This window comes from Opisthorchis viverrini (genome assembly GCF_000715545.1).
Source record: "Opisthorchis viverrini unplaced genomic scaffold opera_v5_8, whole genome shotgun sequence".
Classification (NCBI taxonomy): domain Eukaryota; kingdom Metazoa; phylum Platyhelminthes; class Trematoda; order Opisthorchiida; family Opisthorchiidae; genus Opisthorchis; species Opisthorchis viverrini.
In genome coordinates, this window is record NW_008751664.1 from 4,416,637 (window position 1) to 4,431,237 (window position 14,601).

The 14,601-nt window shown below is 44.5% G+C and overlaps 2 protein-coding genes across 2 annotated transcripts in view; one reads left to right on the top strand and one right to left on the bottom strand.

Annotated features, from left to right (window-relative positions):
- The window catches only part of T265_00837 (hypothetical protein), a gene marked incomplete at both ends in the record, with an annotated part of 68,894 nt that extends 61,991 nt beyond the window's left edge, over window positions 1-6,903 (top strand). The window contains 4 exons of the mRNA XM_009164709.1: window positions 730-974; window positions 1,734-2,357; window positions 4,546-4,908; window positions 5,722-6,903. Coding sequence (XP_009162973.1) covers window positions 730-974; window positions 1,734-2,357; window positions 4,546-4,908; window positions 5,722-6,261 — 1,772 coding nt within the window. The remainder of the gene's footprint in view (window positions 1-729; window positions 975-1,733; window positions 2,358-4,545; window positions 4,909-5,721) is intronic.
- A 2,174-nt stretch (window positions 6,904-9,077) lies between these two features.
- The window catches only part of T265_00838 (hypothetical protein), a gene marked incomplete at both ends in the record, with an annotated part of 36,098 nt that continues 30,574 nt past the window's right edge, over window positions 9,078-14,601 (bottom strand). The window contains 3 exons of the mRNA XM_009164710.1: window positions 9,078-10,187; window positions 13,875-13,928; window positions 14,290-14,567. Coding sequence (XP_009162974.1) covers window positions 10,037-10,187; window positions 13,875-13,928; window positions 14,290-14,567 — 483 coding nt within the window. The remainder of the gene's footprint in view (window positions 10,188-13,874; window positions 13,929-14,289; window positions 14,568-14,601) is intronic.

A 14,601-nucleotide genomic window follows, 5' to 3' on the forward strand; every position in this document is an offset into this window, starting at 1 on the left:
GTCGAAAACTAATCTATCGATTTCCCGCTCAATCTGTCTATTCTTTCTATAAGTATTGTATTGATACACGCGTTGAATATCTAACTAACCTGCTGTACCCCATGCTGCTGTGACAATTGTGTGTTCTTCCCTTCAGTATTCATTGAATAAGACCTTGAGTGGAGCATTAAGAAGCTCCAGTTTCCAGTAACGGAAGTGATGAAAAATTGGAGGTTGATCAAAATCGTCTAATTGCGTCTTCTGCCCCAGTTTGCGCATGGCTTTTATTGAAAGTAGCATTCGCCCAGCCTGCTCGGTTAATTGCAGCGCAGTGTTTCTCCCATTTCTGCAGCCCCGTTCACCCACTTCAGTGTTGTACAACTAAAGTGCTTCAGACTAGCGGAGAAACTGATCAATTGCGGAAGCTTTAGTCTGGAAACTGTGGCCTCCATCCTGTCCATCGAAACCTTGAAATTCTTCGTGTATGTGATCACCATTCAAAGGAACCATCCACCTAAGAGATCGAAGTTCTATACTCGACTATGCCTATACAGCACATCAGCGCACGTCGAATGGCGATGTAGGTCGATTCCAGGTATCGGTCTGCATCTGTGATGCGAGTATCTGACATCCGTAGTTATTGGGGACACTGAATACACTAATATAATCTCGATACACTTTCCTCGTGTATATGGCATATCTTGGGCCGCGTTCACCGTGAGCGGCCTGTGTTCTTCTCAATTCTCACAGATCGGACTCACACAGTGCCAGAAACCCGATGCGCGAGTAGCCCGAACGCCCCATACGTTCTTGCTGCTGCAGTTCAGTGTCTCATTCCAATGTCTGATCTCTGTGCTCCTCGAGTTCTTCTGTCCGAATTTAATACTGTTGGTCAACCGGTCGTTAAGGAGGACAATGCAGATGGCGCCCCCACAAACAATTGCACGGATAATTTACTCCAGGTGCTACTAGAGTTGCTTGTCCGGACCTCTCGGGTAAGTCACTATCTATTGTGTATATTCGGTAAAACTATCACGTTACACAATTGTGAACAGCTGTTGAGTCCCCATGTCCCTTGAAGTGATTGTTGAGTTGCATCAACTGGAGTTTTATTGTCTAATTTTTTGAGGCATATATGTCCAGATTCAAGGTGAATGTGTGATGGGACGAAGAAAATGCCCATCCACACACACAGATACACTTTTATCTTTAATGAGACTCTTCGAGTGAGGGTAGGGGAATCAGACCCGTGAATTTATGATTACCATCCATCCGCTGGTCAGTCTGCATGGCCGGTGGGTTTGATTTTTGGTTCAAACGGCTGCCTGATTACTTCAGACCATCTGAATACTGGTAGCTGGTCGAAAAAGTCTCATATGCTAAGTAATCAATCCGCTCCAAAGACCCGACAAATATCACGCTTTATCTTTTGCTCTTCGATAACCTAATGTATTCGACATGGCCCTGGAAAATTTACACTTATTGTCATCCCAATATTGATACTCGGAACAAAACCTTTCTAGGTTTTGAATCTGTAAGGTGTCGGCTTGTGGGAAGCCATGAAGAGCTCCAAAGCTACCATCCGTTAGACAATTTTAGCAGTTCGGCGCTGTTCTCCCCACTACTGAGATTTGAAAGGCTGATACAGTATCTTATCATTTCGAACCGGCTGGATAAAAATGCTAATTTCGCGCAGCTCGTTGGTTCCCTCAATAACATCATTGACCTATGATTTCCCTACGCGTCGGTTTCAGACCGCTCTTCTTAAGCCGTTTGGCGGTGCACTTAGTTGGTTTGATGACCAACACAACCGACCGAAACCGATGGAAGATGCTGTGGATTTTCAAGCTATGTTTGCGAACAATGTGTTGGAACTCTTCGGTCTCAGTGACCCAGATACACAAATCACTTCTACTGCAACTTCCTCCAGAATCGCATCTGCTGTACGTCGACAGCGCTTTGACAACGACCTGGAGAAACGTCGAATGGATAGTCTAGTCGGTTGGACACCTCAGCAATCCTGCTTGGCTGATGTGCTCGCTCGGCTTGCTATCAAACTTGCGACTCACCACTACCCTACTTTAACCACTTCCCGGATATCTGCATCAGCACTAGTCAATCACAAACCAGTTGTAGATCAGATCAACGTAGCTCCATCAACCGAAGAAGCGACCAATGGGAACCAGCCGGACAGCAGTAGTACTGTTGATTATACTGGAGTACAGCCAGGCTTGAGCGGGACGGCGTTGCCATGTGGGAATTCCTTTAATGATTGGCACAATAACCCGATCAACCAAGCTGCATCGTCCGTCTGGTACGACTCAATCTCCAGCGCCCTACTTGATCTGTTACATCATGATCATCCGAAGGTTGACGAAGTAAGTTGTTATATCTCAAATTTTTCCATTCATCAACTTGATAATTTATGATATGGTGTATAATTTGCCCTTCTCTTGGTACCGGTTAGTCTTTGTGGAACCCGTCTTAATTTCTTTGAAGGCATCGTTAACAAGTGAATAGTGCGACTAATAGGTGGTCCTATCTTTATTTTTTATCCATTAGCCGTGAAAATGTTCTAGGAACCAAGCTAGTCTACTCTGTTAACGTCGAGGTCAGATACAAGTCGAATTTCGTCAACACGTACCCGTTTATCCCTTCCTTGTGATCGCGTTATATTCCCGTTCATTTTACAAGTCGATGTGTATTCTATGGTGAGTACCACTAATGTTGATAACCCGTACGATCGCGTCAATCGGATTATTGCTGTCGTATTGTACAGCACCAAATAGACACATCACTACTCCATATACGCTTGCTCACCTACTGCTCTTCTACACAAAAGCGCGCTGACAATGTAGTGGTGAGTGGGACGATTGTCGTTAAGGTGTGTGGCTCAAAACCACAAGTGCAGATGCAAGTCCGATTTGCCATCTTTATCCATCCTTGGCAAATGTCAGTGTCACAGAGTACCCACTCCACTGAAAAATCCACCACCTGGTTTACCCTTGAGGGTTGTATAAAGCCTCTCGTGAGGTCACTTCTTCCCTTCATAATCAGTTCAGTATTTTGTCCTGTTTAGTAGTTTTCTTCCAAAAGAATGGCCACGAACCTTCTTACTTATCAAAAATGCAAGTTGGTACTAGTGCGAGCTCTTCTGTCGCTGTCCAACTACACCACACAGTGTACCTTTCTGGAACATCCCGCTCACATTTACAATAACCAAAGGCGTAGGACTATGGTAATCAACATGTTACCATAGTTGCGCTTCATTTCATACTTGTCTCAATCCTCACTCTTCTGTTTGGTCCCCGCGTCTGGATTGAATATGAGTGTCAATCACTTACCTCAGGCCAAATCCCATAAACTATTTCGGCATGCGATGACACAGATTTCCCATGTTACACCTAGTATGGTATTGTTTTTGGGCTAGTTTACGTGAAAAAGATACTGCTTGGTAGTAATAATGCGAGGAATTGCATTTTCGACAAGATGTTTCCTTTTAGGTAGACGACTAATGCACCAGTTAAAGGGGAAATATGCGCACTGTCGACTCCTTCAACATTCGGTTCATTCGAAATGTGTCGAATTTTGTTGTTTTGACCAGAATAAATGCCAAAATTTAGGGTGTCATTACAGATGCAACTAATACATTTAATCAACGCGATGGCCTCTTATTGATGGTTAGGTACTGTCACCCAGGTAGTTACGGACCGGTGACGCATGCGCTAAATAGTCATACTAAGATAAGAACACTGAAAAAACAACTGCATGGCGAAACACAAACTATCGAGATCTCAATCCTCCTATTCTCTCTAGATTATTGCAATCGCGTTGCATGTCCTGAACCGTGACAGTGCCAGACTAGCTACGGATCCCAATCAAATCAAGAACTCAGTAGCAGTGCTAGTTGGGGCGAGATGGCTCAAGTGAATAGAGCGCGAATTTACTGACCGGGGGGTCCGTGGTTCGAACCCGACTTGTGCCTCTCAACTACCTCTGTCTAGGCTTGGGCAACCTGACAGTATCCCAGCCCTCGTGCTTCCTTCGGGTAGCATGGCATCTAGGCACCGGAAGGGTGTTTCTTACAGCTGAACGATTTTTTCGATTTTTCTAGTTGAATGAAACGTTATCCATAATAGTCTACCGGTAATTCTAGGGTCTGTATTTTGTTTTAGAGTGGTTCGGTTAACGGAGCCCGTTCTCTGTCCCTCGTTCCATCGTGCCCCACTACGTTGTACGCTAGAAAACTTCGTGAAACTATGAATGGGTCTTTGAAGAGATCCTTTAGTGAAACGCGTCTGGGCAACATCTATCGACTAACACCAACTAGGTCGTAGAGTATTCCTATCCCATCGACACACCTTTCCACTAGGAGGGACCAGTTTTTCTGTTTCCCCACTTCAAATTAGCACAAGAAGATTTTCTAAGTTTCCTGTACAGGCCCCGTCTTCTTTTGAGAAACAAGTGTTTGATGAAAGTGTTTATCTGCTGGATCTTTACTGCTTTCAGAATAACTGTTCACCGTGCGTTTGTTTTGTGACCTAAAAGTTTATCTTTTCCACGTAGCCGCATTCATGGACTTGTTGCCTGGGTGCAGTCACTTTGGTCACTCGTATTGCTGTCCACTGCCCCTTGAACGTGTTCAAGTCACGAGAACTCCGTGTTGCCATTACCACACAAATTTGCCGAACATGGAAACTCGCGGATTCGGGAAACACTATGGACGAAGCTATTGGTGATCTGTGTGCACCAGATGGTCACTCGGTGACCACCCAATGCCAAGGCAACCCGGATGAGCGACAATATCGCCTCATGGCTGCGTTTCGCGGGTTTCGAAAGAGACGCATTTGTTTGGCTGCCATTGAACTGCTTATCAATCACCAGGAAAAAGCTGTGAATATGTTCTTCGTTAGAACACTTGTACCCCAGGTATGAAATATTGCTTCTAAGGATAACCAACGTCGAATTTGGCACAATTTGCAGCTCACATGACCCAGTCACTCCCATTTGTGGCTGGAATAGAAATGATTAGTTCTCTACTAGTCAATATGTTCCTCTTTGACTATGCACTGGTAACCGCAGGCTGTGTTCAGTGCACTGTTGTATAGCCCTTGTTGGCGGATCTTAAGATGCGAACCCGAGGATCTTGATGAATTCTTTTGATTTTTACAACCTCTTTTTCTAAGCACCAGTTCTGCTTGAGCGTTTCCGTGTCCAAAAAAAGCTCATGAGTACCTATATTTCCGACCGCTGAACATGGGTCAGTGGCCTATGGTGTGTGTGCAGTATTCAAGAATTATGAGTCGTGGTGCAAGGTTAGCATGCCTGGTGCCGATTGGTGCTGCTTTTCATTAATATTTTGGGGCATATCGGTATCGCCCTAAAACATCAAGTTACGATCCGAAGGAAATGAGTAAGCTCGGTGACCAGACGCTGTTTTGTAAGAACACTCATATTTCATTTGGTTCAGACACAATAACTCCCCATGTGGTTTGCTATTCCAACAGAAATCCCTGCGTGACTGAGTTCACGGTCGTATTAGACTAGGTTAACTCTGAGTTCGTAGCCCATGTCAATTGTCACAGAAGGGGAAATCCTACTGCCGCCAAGAAACAGGTTACGAAGCTTGTGCAGTGGGTTCCCCTCTTTAAATGTTTGTAGAACAAGAAGCCTTCATTTTTGAGAACGCTCACTAACTGTATCCTTTTGATCAATAAACTTGTTTTTTGCTCATTCTTTCAGATATTCCGGTGGCTTTCTGATCTGTCGCTCGTGCACATGCTACCTGCTCCAACGACGATCAATGAACAACGCATTACTAAAGATGAACTGTCGAATTCCCTGAATACGGCTATGGATATTCTCGAGTCGCTGATTGACATAACCACAACCGAGAACCGCCAAGGTCTTCTGCTCATCATTGTGCCACTACTCTGCAGTTTGTTGTCTCAGTCTTTGCCAACCACTGGACTTACTGCTCGTTGGCTTGCAACCGACACGGTTACACTCAATTCATCTGAACTGAAATGTGGTCTACATTTGCTTGCGTTAAAGCATCTGATTTCCATGGCTCCTCGATTTCCTCTGGAATTTCGTTCCGTGTTGGGAGCACTGGGCGAGCTAAAACCTAGACTTGAAGCTGCTATCAAACACTCAGCATCTCCGATGACTGCCGCTCAAGTTTCATCGGGGAAGCCCTCGCATCTAGCAGACCAGTGTGTGTTGCGAACAGGTGATCGTCCCGTCATTCAGCTGAAAACAGATTTTAGTAACTTCGGTTAAGACTGATGCAACACGCATGAACTCTATTCAATTGACAGTGATTGTCATTTCTGGACAATTCTCACTCAATCCGTAGCATAATGTGATCCATCTGACCTCGGTTTCGAATCCCTCACGCTATCTTGCCCCCACACTCATATCACCCGATTTCTTGCTTCTCTACCTTAAACTCCCCTTTAAAAAAGTACGATAGGCACAATGAGCGCACCTTTCTTTAATGCTATACAAGGAATCGACCTAATACTTTTATTTGCGTTCTTCTTTGCTTGCCACATTTTGTCTTTCTTTGGATCTCTCGATCACTACCTACCTGTTGTCTAAAGTGTAAATTTTGCATGAGTCTCCTGTCCGTATCTCCAATTCAATCGAGCACAGAGAGGTCCCTTTGCTTTTAATTGACTGCCCCGCTTTATTATCTGAGTTCTATCCATTAAGTTACCGTCTATATTTTTTGACAGTGTCATATTTAGGTTGGTCTTTGTTTGGCATCCGCTGTCTACTTTTGTTGTCCTACAAACAAGTGATTAGCACCACGTTTATCGCCGATTCGGACATGTGATTCCTGTCATCTTGCTCTGCCCAAGAGCGCCATCGTGTAATTTATATGTTCTGAAATATTACTTCTTTGTCTGTATGATTGAGGCCCGCAACTCGGCTGGTTCATCGAAAGCGCCTTCTGGCGTTTCGAATTTAGTTACAGGATGGAAGTTTATTATTGGCGAAGATGTGGGATAATCGCTGTCCTTGGTGAATGCGTTGTGATTGTAAGCTTTTCAGTACTGATGACGGTTGTCACCAAAAGATGTATCTGAAGCAATTGCTCCAAATTCACTGTGGTCACTTATGTTCTATGAACGTCCTAGATTATTTGGTTTGTTCAGAGATTCGGAACGCGGGTGTTTATAATTCAGAGCGACACGCTTACTTCTGCCACCCTCAATACTATCAATTATGATACAAAACCGTCACAGTATGTGCATACAGATCGTCTGCATCTTGTGTTTTGATGGGATTGTGCTACTGTGTGCACTTGACAGCTGCAATCAACGCGGTATCGAATTCAGTTAAACGCAACTAGAAAGGTGAGTTCAGAAAAGATACTGAAACTCAGTGGGATCAGAGGCTGTTATGGTCCTTGACAGCCGGGTATTCTAAGGGCTCAGACCAAGCCAACAGCCTCGCCAAAGGTAGCGCTTCCGCAGGTAAAGTGTTCAGTCCATTCGTCCGTGCTGTTCAACTCCTATGTGGCAAATGAACTGTTTTGACCACTAAGGTGAAGCGGCGATAGAAACAGCAATTCCCTGCACAATAAAGGTGGACCTCGGTGTTAATCAAAACCTTGATGATAAACGTACACATGCAGACCGATTTCACTCAAACGCCGTGTCAACCTATTAATGTGACGGACTGATTTTTAATGATACTGTGAGATTCGACCGTGGAAATAAAGCAGTAGCCAGTATTTTTAGAATACCCTAGACGCTCGCATCAACAGCACTGCACTCAGTCATTTGTACCAAAATGAATGAAAAAAGCCGCATACATAATTATACAGCGTAAATTCTCAGTTCGTGAGATGATTGACCCCTCTTCTATCAACACCTTTGCGAGGTAGATCACCGGCGTCCTCGATGATGGCCTTAACGGGGCGGACAGTCACATGTTCTAGGAGTATACAAGCGTGTCCGATTGCGTATTTTCGACATACGCATGTAATAACTGTTATTCGCGCATATTCTGATAGTTTCGTTCTGAAAAACGTATTAGATTCAGCGATCTCGTTGCATTTAGACGTCAGGATGGGTGTCATTATTCCGTCGCAAAACACCGGGGACTGCACCGTCAATTTGATTATGTAATGGCACTGAGACAGCTTAGTGATTACAAACCAACGCATCTGTCTCTTGCAAACAAGCGTTCTATCGAGAACCTTACATCGCACAAGTGTACTTGAGTTCCACATCAAGTCGCCGCAAATGTTTCTAGTGGATTAACGGTTTTGCATCAGTGCCACTAGTAAGTACGTCGTGTGAATTCCAAGTAAACCGAAGGGTATTAAAGGAATCGATGTGGGAGAGTCGAGTAATCGGTAAATGTACCTGGATCCCTATTCACGACCATCCAGATCCCTATCTCTTCTAAATTCCGAAATATAATTAACTTGGAAGTTTTCATAAAGGAATCTACTCACAAGGTTGCTGAAAACTCTTCGACAGCCCACAACCGGTTTCGCCCTTCTTGGGGCTCATCAGGTAGGCGCAGTCCCCGAGTACTCGTCAACCTTATGTTCTACTTGAACCCAAATTGGACTTTTTTCGAGAAATACACTAATTTGCAACTCAATTTGTTTTTCACGAGAGACAACTAAATCTCTCGTTTATGGGATTCTACAACTGAATGTGCTGCACACAGGCTGCCTCATGATTCAGTTGGCACGATATTCGAGATATCGCAGTGTATTTCCATAAAGGTTCAAGTAGAACATAAGGTTGACGGAAACTCGGGGAGTGCACCTACCTGATGAGCCCCAACAAGGGTGAAACCGGTCGTGGGCTGTCGAAGAGTTTTCAGCAACCTTGTGAGTAGTTTCCTTTATGAAAATATACTGCGATGTCTCGAATATCTTGCCAACTGAATCATGAGGCGGCCTGTGTGCATCACATTCAGTTGTAGAATATCAAACAAGAGATTCAGTTGAGTCTCTCGTGAAAGCCAAATTGATTAGCAAATTAGTGTGTTTCTCGATAACTAGGAAATTATATGTTCGCATCTCACACGGATACACTCTATCCCAACTGTGACCGAATGAAGCCAATCGGGACTAAAAGACTGAGAATCATCGGAAGGTAAGGTTTGTCATCAACTGCATACGTAGCACCAACGACTCGCTGTTCAAGGTAGGACCAAGTCACACAAGAAATAATGAAGATTACGAACACCATTATTGTGTAACAGAAAAATTGAGCCAAATAGAGTATCGTAGTCAGTGCTAAGATGGAAAGGATACATAGAAAGACCGAAAAAGAAAGCTTAGGATTTATATCACGGAAAGCAGCATGGACGGAGGAAGAGAAGACAACCACTACAAACGCGCATAATTTTGATCGGGACCAGGTGTTAGCAACCAGTTGGTGTGGACGAGTTCGACTGCTGAGAATAAGTTATAAAGCGAGGAGGTAAACTTTAAATAATCTGGATCAGAGAAAGACCGCGCCGTAGATGGAAGCCATTGAGCAAAATATATAAATGCAGCCATTTAAAAAAACACTCGGTAAAACCGAGAAGGAACGGTTCTGCTGAGTGGTTGCTCACTTCGGAAGGAGCAGTATTTCGGGCAATATGGATAGACAGAGGAAACTTGGGATAGATAGTCTTCCTAGGCATCTCACAGCAGGTCTGTGTACTAAGAGGATCTGTAAGGTGAAATGCATGGGTACCATAGGGTAATTGTTTTCACAAAGCATCGCGAAACTGCGCGCGACTCATCAATTTTCGAAAGCTTAGGTTGAAAGAAAGCAGGGATCGAAGGTGTGCGCTTTGATTATGCATTTAGAGGACAGTTGAGCATATACTGTGGGTTAGGATAGTGCGTTTCGCCAGAACAACAGATGATCTGGCATTCAAAACTGTCCCATCACATTTCCACCAAACGTGTGGCGAGGTGGCTGTAGGAAGCGGCCATATGTTGGTCGTCGCCTTCTGAATGCGAATCCTGATAAACGAGGCGCAATGAACGAAGACGTCGTCGTGGCGGGTATGGTGCGAATCCCGGGTCTTAGGTGCGAGGGACCATGTTGGGGCAAGTGGCCGTCGAACTGGCACGGTTGTGGACCAACGTAGAGGTACGGGCCGCAGTAACAGAAACTAGGCCGCTGTGATCCGTTCGCATCGTGACAGAATCCTGGCTGGTGTACGGATCCGGAAAGCTAGGAGGGCAAAACGTTTTCCTGTTCAAATGTTCATAACGGTGAATGGAATCAAATAAAAACCACTAATCATTATTTTTCTTTGCTCCCGACTGTCACGATTCTTTTCAGTCTGTGTTAGTCTTGTACACACTTAAATTCGCCTGATTAGATTCCGTTACCATGAGAAAATACCGGCACCCCTTGTCATCGTTGTAAATTTGGTTACATGAACAAACAAACCATTGAAAATGACATCCCCAGACGGTTTGGATGATATGAAAGGTGATTTCCTTGTTCTTATGGATATGAAATTTCGGAAGTAACCGAAGGAACATGAAGCTCAACACACTAGAGAAAAGGAAGTTAGTTATGTGGTGAGGGATCACAACAGAAACGACAATGAACACAACGGATTACAAACCGTCTCTCGGTCATGACATGTACAACGCGCAAGGTACGAGTCGGCGACAGAATTCTCCGTACTTACTAGTCGCGGAAGGCCTCGTGAACAACCGCTGAGAGAAGATAGGCACGGTAAAAAGTAGCATTCAAGTCTACACGGAGTTTTATAGGACGATGACAGTGACTCACATGCAAATTCTCATACAAAAAAAGGACACATTGCGAAATGTTAAGCTTTCGGGACGTACCACTCATAAGGGTATTGTAAACCTCGACGGCCCACGACAAGTTTCACCTTACTTGGGGCTCATTGGGTAAGCGCAGTTGCGTCTGCATCATACTCTGACTGAATCCAAATTGTGCACAATTCGTTAACTAAACGAATCGGGCTTTAACGGAAAACTCAAATGGAGGCTACTGAAACTCTCGTTTGTAACGTTTTTCATAATAAACCTTGTCTGACTCCGATCAAAAAACGAGAAAACTGTGCGACGGCATATGATAGCTAATCACATAGAGCTTATACCAGGCAGACTGGTAGAGCAACGTGCCCACAGCGGTTCCAAGCCACCTGTTCCGCGCACACCTTTCAGCCATTTTCCCGCTCGAAATCGCGAATCAAGCACTCTATTTCAGTAACACGTGTTCGCATTTTTGCTCCAGAATCAGTGAGATGCATGCTTCATGACTCAAGTACAAAGTGACACGAACCAAGCCAGTCTATATTCCAGAAACCTGTGTCCCCTGTGAGACTGGAAATCACCCCACTCCTGATTTAGACACTGGCCTGCAATCTGTAAAAAGGAAACCTCATCTGGAAGGATCAGACCAGTACTCATTGGGAAATTTCGTATTTATGCCATTGGACGCACAGGTCACAGAACTCACTCACGATCACCATTTTATGTCTGTCATACTGAAACGCAAGGTATGAGCATGGGCACGCCAGCTAAACTTTGCACAGATCGCAAATACACACACTATGAGAACACCGTGGTCTTTTTTGACCCCACTATGTTCAATATTCAAATAAAGCCCTATAGGCCATTGCCTTCACGTTTCTACCTTGAAGTGACAGTGTCAGACAAAACTAGTCACCTACAACAGTGATTGCCTGCCAATTCAATTCGATGGTTCCCGGAGGTGTCTGGCCTTAAGGACTATCCAAATGTGGATCGACCTAAGGACTCGTGCCAATATGGGAGAATTGTATCCTACTTCATTTCTCCCCTAAATTGGTCCCCAAAAGCAGAATGTCAATTCAAACGACTCGGAATACATAAACTGCCACACAAATCAGGGTTAAGTTCTCTGCCATTAACCTCCTCAATGAAGGAACATAATGCGCGATAGGCAACTTGGCAACACTTCGTAAACGCTTTCACTGGACAATTCCATGATGGTGTCGCTCCAAACAACAAACAGATACTTTCACATCCACAATTCACCACACCGCACACAAAAGCCAAGTAACCACTGTCGGATTGTTCAACGCTATAAATAGTTCTTTTTGGACTCAAGAACAAAATGAAAATTCCGCAAACGAGCGGGTTAAACGTGATACTCATCATTCTTCATGTCTTCGGTCTCCCAAGAAGGATTTATAGCGAAGTCACTGTCCCCCTACTGATACCCAACAAGTTAGTGGATATCTCAACTCACCACGTTGTTCTAACCACTGGGTACAGTGCGACGAGACAACACCATTTGCAAACAGGTGCATTGTTGCAATTAGAAACAATCCAGCGTTCAGGTGACTGATGCTCGGTGATTACGCCTACCTGTTGAGCCCCAAGAAGGTTGAAACAAGTAGTGGGCCGCCGAAGAGTTTTCATCAACCCCACAAGTAGTGTTATATCACGGATTTTCCCCTCCAGTTAACCGGCGACATTCACAAGAAATGTTAGGGAGCATCTTGTATTGCACGGTTACCACTCTTATGCAACAATCCTAGCATAATATTCTTGGTAGGGTTAAATCGTATTTCGACCGCAATGGATATTTCGCCAGCGGTCACAGACAGCCGATGGGCAATCGGGGCGTGCGGTGTTTAGGACTAATCTTTTCCAACCGGAGAAAGCAACATCACACCTTTCGAGAGTATGCGAACGCTGGTCATCTGGACGAAAAACCTAACTACCTTCACACTCCTATCCCACAGGATAGTACGACTTTATCCCCAGACACTTTGATGTTGCTATTCAGTAACCGGGGCCTAGCACGGCTCCTATTTGGCGGTCCTCTCACGGTTAAAACTTGTGGACCGATGTTCCAGGCAGTGAGCTCGCAGTAACACGGCAACCACCATTCACAGGATGCAGCGGACCATTATAAGGAAGGGACGAGACCTGGTACTACTTTACCAGGAGCAGTCGCGGTACCCATCGTTTGAGTAATAACTTGGGACACAACCCAAGCAGTAAAGAGAAAACTGTCTTATCCACCAGACGGCTTGTCCAATGAAGCATAATCTTCCGGAAATGCGGTACACTTTGGAAGTGAACTGATTCGGACTGCACATCTTGACGACAGGTGCTGCGTATGATATTGATTGGGGGACGTCAAATCGTGCAAAACGTATACTTCACTAGTCAACAGGTTCCTTTACACCATGAGGCTGAATCATCAACAGGAGCGAGTTTGTGGGTGGTGAAATCGAATCGGGGGAATGGGACCTCCCAATCATCATAAACTTGTTCCAGTTGGGGCTCTCTCTTACTCTCTTACCTCAGAGAAGCCGACTACATGTTAGTCGAAGAAGACTGACCACCGGAGACAAAGCTTGGTGTTTCGAATCCCCGGTGAGACTAAATACTTACCATTTTTCACCACAGGGTTTTATACTGCGAATTTTGTGCTTTAGGCGAGTGTTATTCAGGAAGTTCATCAAAATGGAGTAAATCACTCCATTCACTCTAAACTGCTTCTATCGAATCAGCTTTGTTTATGAGTCATCCAGAGATAAGCGGAAACATGCAACCGCGACACGAAGACCCACAAATTCTGAGTACTAATGCAAAGACAAAATGTCGAAAGGGAATACAGGAGTTGGTATGCGCAATTACAGACCGAATGAATTTCATCATCCCCGAGGACCGCCTCCCTGTCTGGTATTACAAACTGGACTACCATCGTGATGGAATCAGAAGAACAAATAGCCCCAACTATCAACATTCAAAAGGGGAAATAGAAACTCCTAATCATTGAATGGTAGCTGATGCGAGGTGCAGAAAACTGGTCTAGGTAACAACACCAAGAAAGACCACTTGGTTTTATTTGGTTTGATGTTAAACGTATACTTACCTAACCCCAACGTCCGTGGGCACCTGAGCTTTGGATCTACGCTGGCACAAGTTGCTGTGAATGAAAAATATTGGTTGGGAATACAAATGAAATGAACTAAAACAGAGACATGGTGTTAAGAGACTAACTCGGATGCGAACAATTTCAAAGCCGACGGAGAATGTCCGTAACAACAAATGTGCGGCTACTGAAAATAAGCTATCCATTATTGCGACGGAGTAAACATCTGAACATTGCGACAGAAATCAGAGAAACATTGGAAAAAAAGGAGCCACTTCTACCGATAGGGTGAATCAAATATGGATCATCAGATACAAGAGGATAGGGACTTCTCCTGAATGGGATTAGGGCGAACTTGCAATGCCTTGAAGGGTTGAAATTTATAATCAAACACGTCCGATTGAGTGGAACTCACCGAAGTCTGGTGTTCGTGGGCCCCATTGGAGGCTTGCCTTTTCTCACTCGGTTAACCGGTCCGCCAGATCCCTTCTTTTCCCGTATATAACGATACTGGTTCTGTATTAACAGTGTTGCTTGACACAGACGCTTGTAATAGGCGTACTGAAGGTAAAAAAAAGGGTAACACAGGTAACGTTTGACTGCGTCTCCAACTTCGAAGAAGCAGTGATATGGTTCTTTACAACCAACTTTTATAACAGCTTTGGCACCATACTCCAAACGTGTGGGCCACCTCTGTGAATTATCCCTGTGACCACGGATCAGCTCA